The sequence below is a fragment of the Felis catus genome, chromosome D4 (assembly GCF_018350175.1).
Source record: "Felis catus isolate Fca126 chromosome D4, F.catus_Fca126_mat1.0, whole genome shotgun sequence".
Lineage (NCBI taxonomy): Eukaryota > Metazoa > Chordata > Mammalia > Carnivora > Felidae > Felis > Felis catus.
In genome coordinates this window covers 24,570,022-24,586,670 of record NC_058380.1, presented here as the reverse complement: position 1 = coordinate 24,586,670, position 16,649 = coordinate 24,570,022, and the positions used below count along the sequence as shown (strand labels likewise).

The following is a 16,649-nucleotide window of genomic DNA, read 5'->3' as shown; positions in this document are numbered from 1 at the left end:
CCAAGTCTTTGGGCATCTTTGTTTTGTGGTACAGTTGGTTTTTCTTCTGGATGATCTCAGGCCTTTGAAGTTAGATATTTAAAGTCCTCTGTTCCTCCCTACTGTAAAGGGAGAATTGCCTCTGTGTGACGGGGCTAATGCTGGCTTGGCCCACTGTTCACCTGAACAGAGGCTACCTAGCAGGGGAGCAGGGTGCTGAAACTGTCTTGGACTGTGACTCTCTGAGGTCATGGATGTCAAAGTCTTCAGCCATCTGTGACTTGCCCAGAGCAATGGAACTGTATCACCTAGGAGTCCACTAGAGCCGTGAGAATATCCCATTGAAGTGCATGTTCTCTCCCTTGTTCTTCTCTCTTAGCAACTGTGTGACTCATACACTACTCAGAAAGTACGAATTCTCTGTAATTTATATCCTTGCCTGTTGTATTCTTATTGCAGAATTGTTTGTGTTGATCTTCAGAAGGCAGAACCTTGAGGAATATCTATGGGAACCAAGACTATACTTTGGAAAAAGACTATCTGTATTAAATTTCTTTTAGTTATTAAGTATGTGTCATGTGTATGGTTCAGCTGTTTGACCCATAATCTCTGCTTTTTTCTTCCTAGCACTGGCTTGAACCTAACAAGTCCATCTCCAAGCAAATGAAATGTAAGTGTCAATCTGTGGTTTCACTTTTGCTACGAAATGTCCAAAGATAGGTCCTGTCTCTTAACAAAATTTCTCCTGCCAGGGAAGAAATGGATGGAGGGAGATGGACATGTGTGGGTGGGGGCTTCTCCCTCTTAGTGGGTGCTGTGTAACTTCTCTTATTTTCTGGCCTTTGCCTTCCTTGAAGTCACTATCACCTTACCTTCATATTTCATATTTGAACAGGAACGTTGGAATTAGATGACTAAGTATCTGTTCAACATAATCACCAGGTACCTGGTTCCTTTGGATTGTGGAGGTTGCTAGTAGGTGGTTCAGGATGGGAGGTGCAGTCTTGGGGGGATAAGGAAAGCAGGTGTATTTTGAAACTAGAATCTTGCCAGTAACTTTATTGAAGATTGTATTATTCTTTTGTACTCCTCAAACTCCATACAATAATTTTTCCCCCTTAGTAATTGTTTTCAAGCCCTCATGACGTTCTGAACCGCTTTTTTTTTTTTTTTTTTTTGGTGGGGGGAAACAGAGGCAACAGATGTTGCCTTGGGAAACATCTTTCTACAACAGCTGGTCATCTACTTTGGGCACTGTGAAGAGGGTGTTGACTAGATCCTGGATGGCATGGTGTTTTGTCCTGATCATCTGTGCCAGGCTATAGGCAACCTGCTTTTATTTATGGCTCGGAGGAGGGCTTCTGAAATGCATTTCAGAAATTCATTGCCTGCCCTGAAATCCATTTATCCTTCCATGTCAACTTTCCCAGGGCTCTGAAATGTAGGTGATAAATCAGTTTCTCATCAGAAATCAGTTTAGTGCATATTATGTCACTTATCATTATTCAGGGGATTCTTTCCTTTTTCAAATATGAAGAAATTATTCTGGGCAGGCCTTTTAAGTGGAAGAAGGAAGAAACCAAACACGGATGGCAAACTAGCCACTAATACATTTATTGCTTAACCCTCTTTCCCCACTTCCCCCCATCCTCCCTCTCTTGTTCCCTTCCCCCCATCCCTTCCCATTCTTCTTCCTTCCCTCCTCTATGTCTCAGGAGCAAACAAACTCTGGATCAATGCAGGAAGGACAACTAAGTTGTTCTGTGGCAGGCTAATGCCCATGGCTGCTGGGAGCCATGGCTGTTGCAGGGAGCTGGCAGGAAAGAGGTATGAGGTGAAAACAAGGGCAGCAGTGGACATGTGAAGTCCAGAGAGGTCAGTGCGTTGGGGTGTAACTGGAATAGAATTGGGTCAGGCATCCAAGAAGAAATAGCAGGACAGGTATCAGGAGGCTCCATATAGAATGATATGCAGGATAATAAGAGTGAATAGCATGTCCAAAAAGATTGCTGATGCCTAGCTTTTATCCCTTGGCTACAAAGTTTCGATATTTTTGTTTATGTATGTAAAAGTGTTTAGACAATTTTTCAGTAAACTTATTTTCATATTTAATGATTCTTTGACTTTGGTTCTTCAATGTCATGCAATATTTTCCTTAGGCTACACACAGTTTAAAAATATAAATATCTTTAAAGTCGGATGTATTTCAGTACTTAGAAGAAAAAAAAACCTTGTAATTTGTAAAGAATTTGCTGCTTAAGAGCTTTGTTTCCATGCTAAGTAAACCTGAACAACCAACTGGAAATGTATAATGTTTGGTAAAAATGTTTTAAAGGTTGACATTTGACTACTGGGTAATGTCAATCTAATGACAAATGAAATCTGAATCTGAATAAAAGCTGTGTAAAATTCAATTTCCAAACCAGATGGGGTGACTCACTAGCTCTAGGAAGTGGTAAAGGTCTTGTCCATCACCCAGTCTGCTGTTGTATTTTTGAGGACATTACTGAACAAGAAATTATGTAATGTTCCCAAGATCACAAATCTAGTTTTGTTGTTGTTGATGATGGTGTCTTTTAGTATCAAGAATTTCTTTATTCTTATATGTATATCCTGGAAACATTAACTTTAAATTAGAAAAAAATTTAAAATAGGGCTTGTATATTGTTAACCCAGAGAAACTGGGTTCAACTCCTGGAACTCATCCAAAAGGATCTATCTGGTTGCGGAACTCCAGGCAACTTCCTTCTTGGGTATCCTTTTATACTTTGACTGCTTTTGAGAAGCCATTGAGGACAAAATTTCTTGGAGGAACGGTTTGATGATAGACTTTCAGGTTCTTTTCCCTGACCCTATTGAGATACCTTTACCTATGGGTGTTCCTAGGAATGGTGTTTCCCAGGGTTGGCTGAGGTCAGCTGCCCTGATTAACAAACTCTCTACAAAGGCATTATTATTTCTTACTAGCATTTTTTAAAACTTTATTTTTATTTTACTTTTTATTTAAAGGTTTTCAATTTTAATGAGATATAATTGACATGTAACATTGTATAACTTTAAGATGTGTAACATAATGATTTGATATATGTATATGTTGCAAAATGATTACCATGGTAAGATTAGTTAATATCCATTACCTCACATAGATATTCACACCTCATGTATTAAAATAGGTTTTAAATGTCCATGCTTTTTCTTAGTTCAAAATAATTTAAAATGAAAACTCAAACTATTTCCTTTCTCTTCCCCCTTGTATCTCCAAGCCCACTCTGAAGAAATAACTGTTAACAATATTTTGTATATCCTTCTGGGATTTCTTATGTATATATAAACTTCCCCAATGTATGTGAGACTTTTTATAAACAAAAAATGAGATCAATCTGTAAACATTTTTCTTCACGTTGTTAATTTTTAGTAATTTTAGAGGGTTTTTTTTTTTTTTTTTTTTTTTTTTTTTTTAGTATCGGTGATTGATGACTGGCTTCATTTTAAAAATGGCTGATAATTACATGCATGTATAATTAATAGACATCAAAATATTTTCTAATATTTTGCTATTATACATTATGCTACAATAAACATTCTTGTATGTACTTTCTTGAATCTTATGCAAGTACATCTGTATTAGAAATTCCTTTTAGAAATGAAATTGTTGGATTAAAAGTTATACATATTTTTCATTTCCTTAGTGATAAATATCCATTTAAAGACCTTATAGTAAGTTATTCCCAACAATGTTACATGACAGTGCTTGTTTCCCCCAAATCTTGTTGAAAATAGGCAGAATCAAACTTATTTTTATGTTGACTCCAAATATTAAGGAAGAGAAATATTTAATTTAGAGAATAGTTAGTTGGACAGCTCCTTAGTTTGGTATACATTTTAAAGTGGAAAAACTTCTTAAACCAAAGTCTTTTTTCTCCTCTGAACTTAAATTTTACTTTTTAAATGAACGTAAGGTAAAATTGACCTAATTTCGGTGTATAGTTCTATAAATTTTAACATACAGGTTTGTATAATCTCCAGTACAGTCAGGATAGAGACTATATCCATCACCCTCAAAACCTCCCTTGTGCTCTCCTTTTGTAGTTACACACCTCCTCCCCTAGCCACTAGCAACCCCTGATTTGTTCTGTCAGTATAGTTTGTGTCCTTTGAGAATGTCATATAAATGGAATCCTAAAGCATGCAATCCTTTGAGACTGGCTTCTTGAATCAGCATTAATTACTCGGAGAATCAGCCAAGTTGCTTTGTTTGTGGGTACATGAAACAAAATTAATTTAAAAAATTGGTCTTTGTAAATGTCAAGAAAGTGATGAACCTCTAGCAAGACTGATAAAGAAAAAAAAAAAAAAAATAGAAGACACAAGTTACCAATACCAGGAATGAAAGAGAGACTATCACTACAGACCCCACAGAACAACTCTGGGCATTTAAGTTTGGCAGCTTAGATGAAATGGGCTCATTCCTCAAATACCAGGAATTACCAAAACTCACCCAATATGAAATACATAACTTGAGAATTTTTGTAATTATCAAAGAAAGTAGGTTAAAAAACTTCCAGACAAGAAAATCTCCAACCCATTTGCTATTGCTCTGTTGCTGCCAGAGCCCCCTTTGCCTTAACTAGGAGCTTCTCTTGGAGCTTTCACCATCCATGGTGGTGCCCTTCCAGTATCTCAGAGATCTCTCCAGGGGATACCATAGGAAAAGACTGTGGAGAATCCAACACCAGTTCAGTGGTCCTTTGAATTCTTGTTGTCTTTTCCACTCTACCTACTATTATTTACTTTCCAGTGTCCTTAGGTAGCTGCTGTACACATTCTGTCCAGGTTTTTTTTTTTTTTTCAACGTTTTTTATTTATTTTTTTTGGGACAGAGAGAGACAGAGCATGAACGGGGGAGGGGCAGAGAGAGAGGGAGACACAGAATCGGAAACAGGCTCCAGGCTCCGAGCCATCAGCCCAGAGCCTGACGCGGGGCTCGAACTCCCGAACCGCGAGATCGTGACCTGGCTGAAGTCAGACGCTTAACCGACTGCGCCACCCAGGCGCCCCCTGTCCAGGTTTTATAGCTGCATTCAGTGGGAGAGACAGGGTAGGGTGCAATGAATCAGTACTTCCTGGAACTGGAACCTTCAGATCAAACTTTTTATCGTTCCTTGTTGACTAGGTCAAAATGAAGGTAGGCTACATAATTTGGGCAGTATTAAGGGGAATATCTTCTTCATTTCCCTGTTCCATCATTGCATGTCCATAAGTTCAAATGTGGACTGTGCTTTGATCTTTTTCTTTCCAGAGTATTCAGATAGTGGGTTGTCTGCAGATTAAGTGTTAAATGAAATGGGATATTTTGGATGTTTGGTTTTCAGAGTCTTTCTTTCCCATGTAGGAATAGTGAATGTTCTCACCTATACCCTACAGATTTTGGCCTTGTTCCCATAACTGTAGAATGTAGTTTAGTGTGTTCACATGTAGTAGCACACATCAAGAGAACAGAACTTTCATGTCTTGTAGGATCTATTTAACCACAAAAACTGTATTAGCATGAAGAGGTTTTAAAAAGTTATACGTTATGACTCAGACATGCACAAATGTGACATTATTTCCCCATGACTGAATTCAATTTGCTGTGAGCCTCTTTTCCTTTGGGGACAAAAAAGTTCAGTCTTGCCACTTCAGGGTAATTTAAGATCTGCCAGTTTAGAATTTGATCTCTTCCAGGAAATTACTCAGTGAATTCATTATTTAAACATAGTCACTTGAAAGTGCATACTTCCGTATTGGGGTATTTTTCCCATACCAAGAGCTTTTCCTCTTTCTCCATTCCCAGAATGGCATCATGAGGCAGGGGAAGCTTACGTATCATCATGGCGGTGAGGGTGACATCTCTCTTGTGCCCAGTCCTCTGAATCTTCCTGTGGCCTGTCTTCTGTGACTTGGCCTTTGTTTGCTGCCCTCTTTCCCCACTGCATCCTCTCGGAATGTGACTGGTCCCATTTGGCCTTTCAGTGTGTGCTGGCATATGCTGCTAAGACCTGTGCTCCTGGCCATGGTCTTGCCCTGCACGTCTACAGAGTGTCACTCTGGTGGTGCCCTCTCCAGGTACCTTTCACTCACTGGCTCTTAGCACTTCTGTATTTACCACTGGGACAGGCAGACACTGCTCAGCCTCTTCTGTGCCATGCTTCAGCCTCAGGAAAACTTATGTACACCATGTAAGGTCCTCCTCTGCTTAAACACAGCATGGGGCCATTTCTTCAGTGTCCTTCACTGACACTCACAGTGTCCTTCAAAGTCGTAACACAACACTTCCCCAAACTACTCCAGGATTTCTTTGTCTTGCTCCCATGCCTCACTCTGTTCAGCCAAGCTAGGGTGTTCAGGGGTGCTGGATGCCTTTGCATAGCTCCATATAGCATCTTAAATGTGGTTTTGTCCTCTGGGTCTCTCCAGGCTCTCTACTTGTCTTCCTTCCTCACCCCCTACCCACAATTAATACTGGTTTTTGTCCTTAGATACAAGATTAATATCCTGAAACAATACTTATTCATAAGCAGCAACTATTTCTGAAATGTAATGGGAAAAAGGGCTATTGTTTACAATAGCAATAACAAATAAAAACATAAATTACTCACAAATAAATATAACAAGAAATGTGCAAAATCTATATAAATTTTGAAATTTTACTGTGGAGTAGATAAAAAGAGTTCAGTAAATGGAGACTTCTTAGCTTCCATTTGATATTGCGAAGGTCAATTTTTTTTTTGCAAATTAATGCATACCTTCAAATAATTTTCAAATCAAAATATCAATGAGATCCCTTATGGCATTTAACAAACTGATTCTAAAGCTCATTTACAGGGGCGTCTGGGTGGCTCAGTCGGTTAAGCGTTAACTTCAGCTCAGGTCATGATCTCATGGTCTGTGAGTTTGAGCCCTATGTCAGGCTCTGTGCTGACAGCTCAGAGCCTGAAGCCTGCCTCTTCGGATTCTGTGGCTCCCTCTCTCTCTGCCATTCCCTGTTCATGGTCTATCTGTCTGTCTCTCTCTCAAAATAAACATTTAAAAAAATGTGAAAAAGGCTCATTTACAAAAAAAAAATGCTTCGGAATAGCTGATAAATATGTGAAAAAGAACAATGATAGAGTCCTTGTTTTATTAGGTAGCAAATCAAGGCATATGAGCTATAATTATTGAGTCCTCGTGATAGATACGTTAAGATAGACACAGGAATAGGAAAAGAAACCAAACAGAAAAAGAAAAAACCCTTCAAACTGACCCATTATTTATGAGAATATGGGTTATGATAAAGATTGTATTTCCTATCAGAAAGATGGATTTCAAGGCATGATTTTATGGATTGCCTTTCCACTTGGAAAAAGAAAAGAAGCTAAAGACCTACCTCACACCATGGGATTAATTCCTGATAAATTCAAAAGCCCAATATATTTAATCATCTGTACAAGTTTTAGGTAAAAATTCAGGACTATTTCTTCTAATTATGGAATAGGGCTTCCTAAGGAAAATATAAAAAACAGAAATAATGAAGCAAAATGCTGACAAATTTGTGGAAAAATTAAACTCATGTACCAGAATATTTGCTTTGCTACTGCAAATGAGCAGTAGATTTTCAGTAAATATTTGTCGAGTGAATGAGTATAAAACAAATTATAAATGAAAACACAAGCAAAATAAATAATGGAAGAGCATTTGCCAACTACCTAACGAGTCGTAAATATGCAGAATCTATAAAGTGTGATGGTATAAACCCAAAGATAAACAACTCAATAAAAAATGTGTAAAGACCCGTAGAAGGAATAAAAATAAATGGCCAGGAAACTCATAAACAGGTGCTCAATATCATTAGTAACAAGGAAAATGTAAATTAAGGTATTTTTTGTTACACTGGGAAAATGGTTAATACTGATAATATCCAATTGATGAGGATGAGGGTAACACTTCTGGTGGGGGCGTATAAACTAGAAAAGCCATTTGGGAGGGAAATTTGGACATATCTTTCTAGATTAAAGATGTCTGCGTCCCTCACACGCTAATGACAAACGATCTGTCCTGGGCATAATAAGTGAAGAACTATAACAAAATGGTGGTAATATAACCATTGGATTCCTTTTAGTTCTTTCATTTTTGTCAAAGCGCTCAAAAAAGCAGCTGGAAGGTAATATAAAAATTATGTTTTAGCTGATTTGATTACATTTTTGTTGTTGAATTAAAATTCCCTCTAAAGGTATCAGCCATCGCTCATTTGGACTCATCTGATGAGTTAACTTTCTCTCTGTGTAGAATAAACTGCTTTGTATAGGAGATTCTTGAATTTTAATTTTGCACTGTGCAATGATATGCTTCATAGGTTAGTTTAGAATGATTAACAATATTCAACATCAAAATTTATGAGACTAAGTGGTGAATTCAAAGAAAGTACCTAGGATATTTAAAGTATAAATCAGAAGTAAAAGTGTAGATGTGTTTAAAAAAAAAATGCCTATGTCTTTTGATCCAATGAGCTCATCTCCATGAATCTATTGAAAGCAAAGTTTATCCAAGCACAGGTATATATTGATGCAAGGATATCTGTTGTAGTGTTGCTTATAGCACCGAGAATTGGAAGAAATAAAAAGCCTGTAATTTTGGCAAGGCCGAATAAATTGTGGAATACAGACAGTCATTAGCCTGTAGTATTGACACTGAAAAATTTATTAGATATATCTTGGAGTTAAGAAAGCAGGTAAAGATACCACCTAGAGAATGATCCCTATATATGAAAATAAACAGATTATTTTATTTTATTAAAAAATTTTTTTTCAATGTTTATTTTTGAGACAGAGACAGAGCATGAACGGGGGAGGGTCAGAGAGAGGGAGACACAGAATTTGAAGCAGGCTCCAGGCTCCAAGCTGTCAGCACAGAGCCCGACGTGGGGCACGAACTCACAAATCATGAGATCATGACCCGAGCCGAAGTCGGACGCTTAACCGACCAAGCCACCCAGGTGCCCCTAAACAGATTATTCTAGATGACTATGTAAGTGCAGAGAAATTCTGCAAACGTCTGTACTAACTGGTTACCTCAGGGGAAGAGAGTAGGTAGAGGGAGGTGACGAAATACATTCTATTATATATAGTTATATTTTGGAGGTACTTGGGTGGCTCAGTTGGTTAAGCATCTGACTCTTGATTTTGGTTCAGGCTGTGATCTTGTGATTGGTGGGATTAAGCCCTGCGTCTGTCTCTGTGCATGGAGCCTGTTTGGGATTCTCTCTCTCTCTCTCTCTCTCTCTCTCTCTCTCTGTCTCTCTGTCTGTCTTCTCTCTCTTCTCTCTCCCCCTGCCCCTCTCCTGCTTGCATTCTCATTATCTCTCTCTCTCTCTCTGTCTCTTTCTCTCTCAAAATAACTGCATATTTTTAAGTATTTACGTTTTACTCAGATCCTTTTTTTAAAGTTTATTTTGTGTGTGTGTGTGTGTATGAGAGAGAGAGAGAGAGAGAGAGAGAGAGAGAGAGAATGAATCCCAAGCAGGCTCCATGCTCAGCACAGAGCCTGATGCAGGGCTCAAACCTATGAACCATGGGACCATAACCTGAGCCGAAATCAAGAGTCGGATGCTTAACGGTCTGAGCCACCCAGGTACCCCTTCTCATATCTTTTACAATGAGAATATTTTCCTAGATCTCTTGGTAATAAAGAGAAAACAAACAGAAGGAGAGACTATTTTATGTATAAATTGAGAAAGAGAGGGAGAGGGAAAGTTAGGGGGGAGAGAAGTGGGGAGTGAGGAAGGGAGGAATCAAAGTTCATTATGTATTAAGAATGTACTATAGAAGGGCGCCCAGGTGGCTCAGTCGGTGAAGCATCCGATTTAGGCTCAGGTCATGATCTTGCGGTTCATGGGTCCGCGTCGGGCTCTGTGCCTACAGCTCTGAGCCTGGAGCCTGCTTCAGATTCTGTGTCTTCCTCTCTCTCTGCCCCTCCCCCACTCATGCTCTTCCCCCCCCCCCAAAAAAAAATAAATAAGCATAAAAATTAAAAAAAAAAAAAGAATCTGCTATAGCAAAAACATACCTAGATGAAAGAAGGCTCACCTCCAGGGAGGTTCTCTGCTTAATCCTGGCTGGTACCTGATTAGCCCCGCTGGATAGTTAAGATCACCTTCTTGCTCTATTTATCAGACACTGTGCTGCTGCCAAGCACCCTGAAGGAACAGGGGTGCTTGAAAATGGCTTCTGCATGCAAATCAGGATGGGGATTACCGCCAGCTTCTGCATAATACATGGTGTAACTCAGCCATAGAGCAATGTCGAGTCAAGTTTGCTGGCTGGTGTCTGGAGCGTTCCTTCCCTGAAGTTATGACGGCTCTGCCTGGAAGCCTGAGAGGGCATGTAATTTCTCTCTCTGATGGCGCTGTTTGTGAAACTTTGTATTTATGTGGCATTCTTTAGCTTTCCAGCACCTCTTGAGGCTAATCTACTGAATAGTCCCCTTGCTGCTGAATAATTTCCTCAAAGGGGAACGTATCTTCTTCTGCAGCATACAGAGAGAGTACAAGGAGCCTAGATTTTTGCTCTGGGGTGAGGAACAGAAGGAAAAAAACCATAGGTCCCATACCTATCCATGAGGCCAGTTTGGATGCCTGCCTGCCACCGGTTTTGTTCTTCCAGTGACTCTGTTTGCTGAGTACGTTGGTCTCCTCGAGGTCTGCCATAACAAAACTGTCCCCACTGGGTGGCTTAGAAAAACAGAAATCCATTCTCTCACAGTTGTGGAGACTGGAAGTCTGAACTCAAGGTATCAGCAGGGCCATGCTCCCTCTGAAGGCTCTAGGAGAGAATTCTTCCTTGCCTCTTCTTGCTGGCTGGCCTTGGTGTTCCTTCCCTGGCTTGTAACTGTATCATTCCAATTCCTATCGCCATCTTCATATCACTTTCTCCCTGTGTTTCTCTGTGTCTGTGTCCAAGTCTGTTTCCTTTCTCTTACAAAGATAACAGTCATTGGCTTTAGGGATCACTCTAACCCAGTAGGACTTCATGTTAATTACATCTGCGAAGACCCTATTTCCAAACAGGGTTACATTTTGATGTTCTAGGTGGGCAGGAATTTCCCAGGGAACACTACCCAGCCCACTGCACTGAGTGACCTCCACTCAGATCTCCCACATCCTTTAATATTTCTGTTTATTCTTTCAGTTACCTTCATGCTTTTGCTTTGTGGCTCATTTCCCCACTTGTTGTATGTGTTCTTTCTTGCAGACCTCAATCATATGCTTCTGATAGTAAAGTTTCGTACATTTTACTTCTCCAGACACCCATAGTGACAGTAATCCCATCTCTGACCTCTTGGGGCGGTCTGTCCCATTGGCCTCATTATATACTTGTTTAATCATATCCCCTGTATTTAATTTGGAAGATTTCTTCACCTGGTCCATGGCTTAAGCTAGGGCTATGCATGTAATCAGTACCTAATAAATGCTTGTGGACTAGAATCAAAAATGTTCCTTTTAGGGACCAGGTAAAAGAAGATCAACTGTCGTGTTCTTTAAAAACAAATCAAAACACACACCTGATGAAAACCCATTGCATAAATCAAGTAACTGTAGGTATCCAGCTGTTGTGGTTTAGTTGTGGCTGTTTTCATTCTTTCCAGCTTTCTTCATTCCATTGCTTCTCTCCAGCTTTGGAAGCCAGCTTCTGTTACTCTAGCGATAGCTCAGTAGGTTTGGCATGGTATCTCTTTTTCTTCCAGGTACAACTGTTTCCCTGAAAATTCCCACATTTGGTCCTTGTATCAGAAAGTCCTTGCAGTCTGGGCCTATAAGTGGTCTTCATGTTGCACTCTTGTGTTATTTCCAATGTGGAAAGAAATAATGGTAACGAGAGTAATGACAAAAGAAAAAACCCTTAAATTATGGTGTGCAATTCTAAATGATATGCACATGCGATAAGTCACAGACTGATAATTTTTAGCCTTGTCCTTATGGTATGGTTGGTGACATTGATGTCACTTTTACTGAGTATAATGGTCAGTTCTTGGGCTTCAGGGAGGGCCCAATACCCCTCCTCTTTGGAAGGAGGGAGGGGATGGGGTATCGGAGAGAGCAGAAGGAAAAGAGCATCACGCTTGAATCACTGGGAGATACCTTCCAGGGGCTTCTTTCTACCTTCAGGAGCACCCATGTTGTTTCCTGGGCCACACGATTCACACCTATACGTGTGTGGGTGGTCTAAATGTGTGAATGATAACCCCGATGGACCAGGAGATTCCATGCTTGGAATGGGAGTACTGGAGGCAATGCAAACATGGGTCAAGTAGGTGGTTTTATTCAGGTCTCTTTCCATTTGGTTGGAAATCCTTTATAATGCCTCATTTTTGGATGCAATTTTATAGTATAAAATCTTAGTATGCAGTTACATAAGTCATTGAACTTGGCTTTTATAATTATCATCATTACTAGTTGATTCACACCTACCGACATGATTCCTCAGGGTGTAGTCAGTTATACAACATCTGCAGCAAGCAGACACCTGGATCTCCTGCCTTCAGTTTCATGTACTTTTGCTAACTTTTTGTTTTTGTTTTTGTTTTTGTTTTGCTAAAATTCTCAGGTCATTGCACCCTGCTCTCCGGGAGCAAAGTGGGGAAACAAAAAAATTCATTTGACTGACTTTATTGAGATATTTGCTTTATTGTGGTGGTCTAGAACCAAACCCACGGTAGCTCTGAGGTATGCTTATGTAGGTCTAGGTCAAGTTGAAGGGCTTTCCCTCATCTACATCAGTTTCTTTTTTGTCCTCTAGAATAGTAACAAATCCTATGGGTTGAGTACTTAGGTCTCAGACAGTCTGCTGAGAGCTTTATGTCATTAACTCATATAATCCTCATCATGGGCTCTATATCAGGGATCAACGAACTATGGCCCTGAGGCCAAAAGCAGCCTGCCATCTGTTTTTTATGGCCTTTTGGCTAAAAGTAGGTTTCATAGTTTTAAATGGTTGGGGAGGGGGAAGCAAAAGACAAGACTTTGTGATCTGTGAAGATGATCTGAAATTCAGATGTCAGTGTCATATTGGAACACAGCCATGCCATTGATCTACATCTTGTCTGTTGTTGCTTTTGCCTTACGCCAGCTGAGCAGAGTAGTTGAGACAGAGACCTTGAATCCCTCCAAGTCAAAAGTAAAAGTTCACTGATCCTTAATCTGGGTGGTTGGTTCCATTATTATCCCCATTTTACAGAGAAGGAAATGGAAGCTGAGAGTTTTCAGTTTGGCCGTAGCAATTTGTCCCAATGCTGAACTTGAGATTAGAAGTGGTGGACCGAAGTCCCTGTTAGAGCTTCTCCTGAACAGCACAGGCAGCCAGAGAGTTCCGAGAGCAAGTGTTTGTGAAGCAGCGGCTTGGTGATCCAGGATCCCCTACGAAGTTCTCAGTGCATCCATTTGTGTGTGTGGGCGCGCCTGCCTGTGTGATTCCAACCTAAGAGAACTGTAACAGGAGGAGGTTGAATTAAACACAATGAAAAAAGAAAAAACCCCAACCCTCTCTGCTTTGGAAGTAGAGGCAACACAGTGCCAGTAGCATCTTGGAGGCTGCTGGTTGTCATTTCAGTGGAAGAATGACGGAGGGATTATCACTCTTGATGCTGATGATAGTAACAGTTGTCGCGGCAAGATCATAATCGTTTCCAGCGAGAAGAGAGCAGTCGTTAAGAGAGCAGTTCTCCGGCTGGCTCATTAAAACATCCCAAGAGTTATAGTTCGTTGAATGAGTGAGTAATACTCTGCCCTTTTGGTGCTCAAGTGCCCTTTTGCGCATGTGCACAGAGTTTGTGCTCCTGAGCGGTTCGTAGAAGAGACAGCACCGATAAATCCGTCGGTGTCACTATGCATGCTGTATGCACAATGAAGTGGGGTGTGCCCCTCGGTTCTCACTGTAAAGCCCCTGCCCCCCTCCCCAAAAGACACGGGAGGGACATTGTTCATTTGGTTAAGAGTGAAAAAAGGTATTGGTGGTGCTGAGAAGACCAGGAGTCTCTGATGCCTGCTAGGGGCCCTTTGGGAAACGAGCCTCCTGTTTGCAGGCTCTAGAGGTCTTGTTGGCAACAATAAACCCTTTGCAGTGTTTCTCCCAAGTCTTAAAATCTGACAGATTGATCAGCGCCCCCCGCCCCTGCCCCTGCCCCTGCCGTGGAGTCCCAGGAGAGACATAGGCCAAGTTATAAGAGTTGCCCTAACATCTGCTGGAGCCACCAGCTCTAAGCTTCAACTGCAGTTTAAAGGAGTTGGGGGGGGGGGGGATTCTTCATAGGTGTCAGCCTGAGTGTTTATGATAAAGATCATGTGTTTATATGTATGTCCCTACAGTTATGCTTTTTGTTTTCCTATAGCTCTACACCACGATTGGAGGAAGACTCCTTTTATGACAGGCCGCTAAGTGATGTTCCTCTCGAAAAAACCTCCCCCAAACCCTAATTGTTCTTATAAATATTTGAGAACAGTCATTGGCTAAAAATAGAAAGTTGTTTTTTTCGCTTTCACCCAGGACCCTGCTCAGCTAATCCTTGCACACCCCAACCCCATTTCTGGGCAAGATCTCAAAGTGGAGATGAGAAAATCTGTCTCTGCCTTATAAATGGCTGTTCCTCTCCCCGTGTTCTGTGTTAACCAGCTACCCAAATGATAATACCTGGGATCTGCTGATGCCCAAAGGGGCCACTGAGCTGTCCTATGGAGACGCTTGGCCTCCCCAGCCCTCGTCTGGCAGGTAACGGACCTCTGTGAGACAGGGGCCCTGTTATTCTCAGTGCAGTTATATGCTCCAGGCATTTTTAAAGTGGATTTTGGCATTTCCCCCCTCCTCTGCTACTCAGTGGTATTCTCGTTTTTAGCACTTACGTGGCTGAGTAAATGTTTCTCAGCTGAATTCAATTCAGGCTTCTCCATTTCTTTTTCTCATTTCCAACTCTTCATATCCTTCTCTTCTTCCAGTAGGAGTAGGCTAAACATCCCAATGAAACGAAAGTTCATATTTACGTAGTGTGCCATGTGCACTTGCCAAGGGCCTGTACAAACACCTGTGCAAGGTAGATGTGGCCCCTGGTGCTGTCCCCTCTTCCAGAGTAGGAAACTGAGAATGTAGGTGGCTTGCTCGAAGTCACTGTTGGAAGTTCCCCTCCAAATCTGGGGACTCATCCCTTGGGAGATTTGAGGTTACCTCCACCCTGTGTGCCCCTGTCACTGATGCCGAAGCCTTAGTACCTCAGTAGAAATGGGCTACAGCGTCTTCCCCCATGGGGCCACCATGCTGCCTGGTCTAGTAAAGACACACAGTGGCTGTTCATGATGACACCATGGTATAGGGTCCCAGTTCAGGGTGTGGGCTCCACGTCTGGTGGTTCCTGTTCCCTGGGTAGCTCTTTCATCAGATGTTTCCAGGTTCTGATCATGTACCAAATGGTTGGCACAGATAAGAGTCATCCTTTATCCTTTTACTCCTGTAGCTTAAGGATAAGAAGGTGTGGAAGTTGGAATGGCGTAGACCTGTAGTCTCTTGGAGAAGGGAATAGGCTCATCTCTACAAGGGAACAGCCATTTATAAACAGGACATTTAGACATGTCCCAGCCAGCTGCCAGGTTGATCATGGGAAGGCTTCTTTTGTACACAAATCCAAGTTCATTTACCCAATACACAGCAAAACCAATCACTGAGACATCAAATATGCAGCAAGGAAAGGGTTTATTGGAGAGGTAACCAAACAAAGAGATGTTTGCAGGGGGCAAGCTGAGGATCTGCCTCCTCAAAGCAGGAGAATCAGGGATACTTAAAGGCAAAGGAAGAAGGAGCTGGGTATAGAGGAGAGGAGCTACGTAACTTCAGAATCCGGTAATAAGTAGGGGACTTGTTTTCTGTACCTGTCGGGATCTTCTGCCTACGTTGTCAGTGGCATCCTTAGTATGATCTAAGGGTTGAGTTTTAGGTACTTCTGTGTCAAAAGTGCATCCATTGGACTCACACACACGCGCAAAGAGATGGCCACTAGTTTGACTGGTTCTGGCCAGTTTCACCGGAAAGCCTTGAGTCTCTGCAAAACAATTAAATTAACATTTTGCTATCATGGTCTCAGCTAAGAATGCCATGTATGGAAACATGGCTGCAGGCTGTATTCCGAGAACAAGCAGATTTGGGTTAAGAGTTACAGTTGTACTTATTAGTCCCATTAACACTTTGGTTACCAGTTTCACTTTTACAGTTAGTTACCCAGTTGGTGTGGGTGCGTGCCAGTGCTCCAAACCAGTGCCAGCACTTTTGGGAGTGACTTTTCCCCTATCCCCTGGTTTAATGACATAACATTTTAAATCGTATTTCTTCCCTTCTTTGGTTTTCTGGACGGTAGTAAAGAGAATTGCACTTACCTGCGTGGATTTAGTCATAGTGGGGAGGGTAAAAGGGAACAGAGGTGGGGGTGGTCTTTTTTCACCCCTTAAATCCTTTCTGCTTTATTCTTTATTTTCTGTTGATCATAGCATTTATGACCTTCTAATGACCTATTTATTTCACTTATTAATTTTGATTTTATGCCTGTTTATTCCACTAGAATATGTCTTCCATGAAGACCTAACTTTTGTCTTTTTATAGCTACTCTTATTTGTACATCTGAAC

The 16,649-nt window shown here is 41.0% G+C and overlaps 1 protein-coding gene across 3 annotated transcripts in view; it reads left to right on the top strand.

The window, feature by feature from the left end:
- Positions 1–16,649, top strand: part of FRMD3 (FERM domain containing 3) — a 313,991-nt gene that overhangs the window by 165,950 nt on the left and 131,392 nt on the right. For all 3 annotated transcript variants that reach the window (XM_019815813.3, XM_006939122.5, XM_045043767.1), the window contains exon 3: positions 607–649. In XM_019815813.3, the coding sequence (XP_019671372.2) occupies positions 607–649 (43 nt within the window). The remainder of the gene's footprint in view (positions 1–606; positions 650–16,649) is intronic.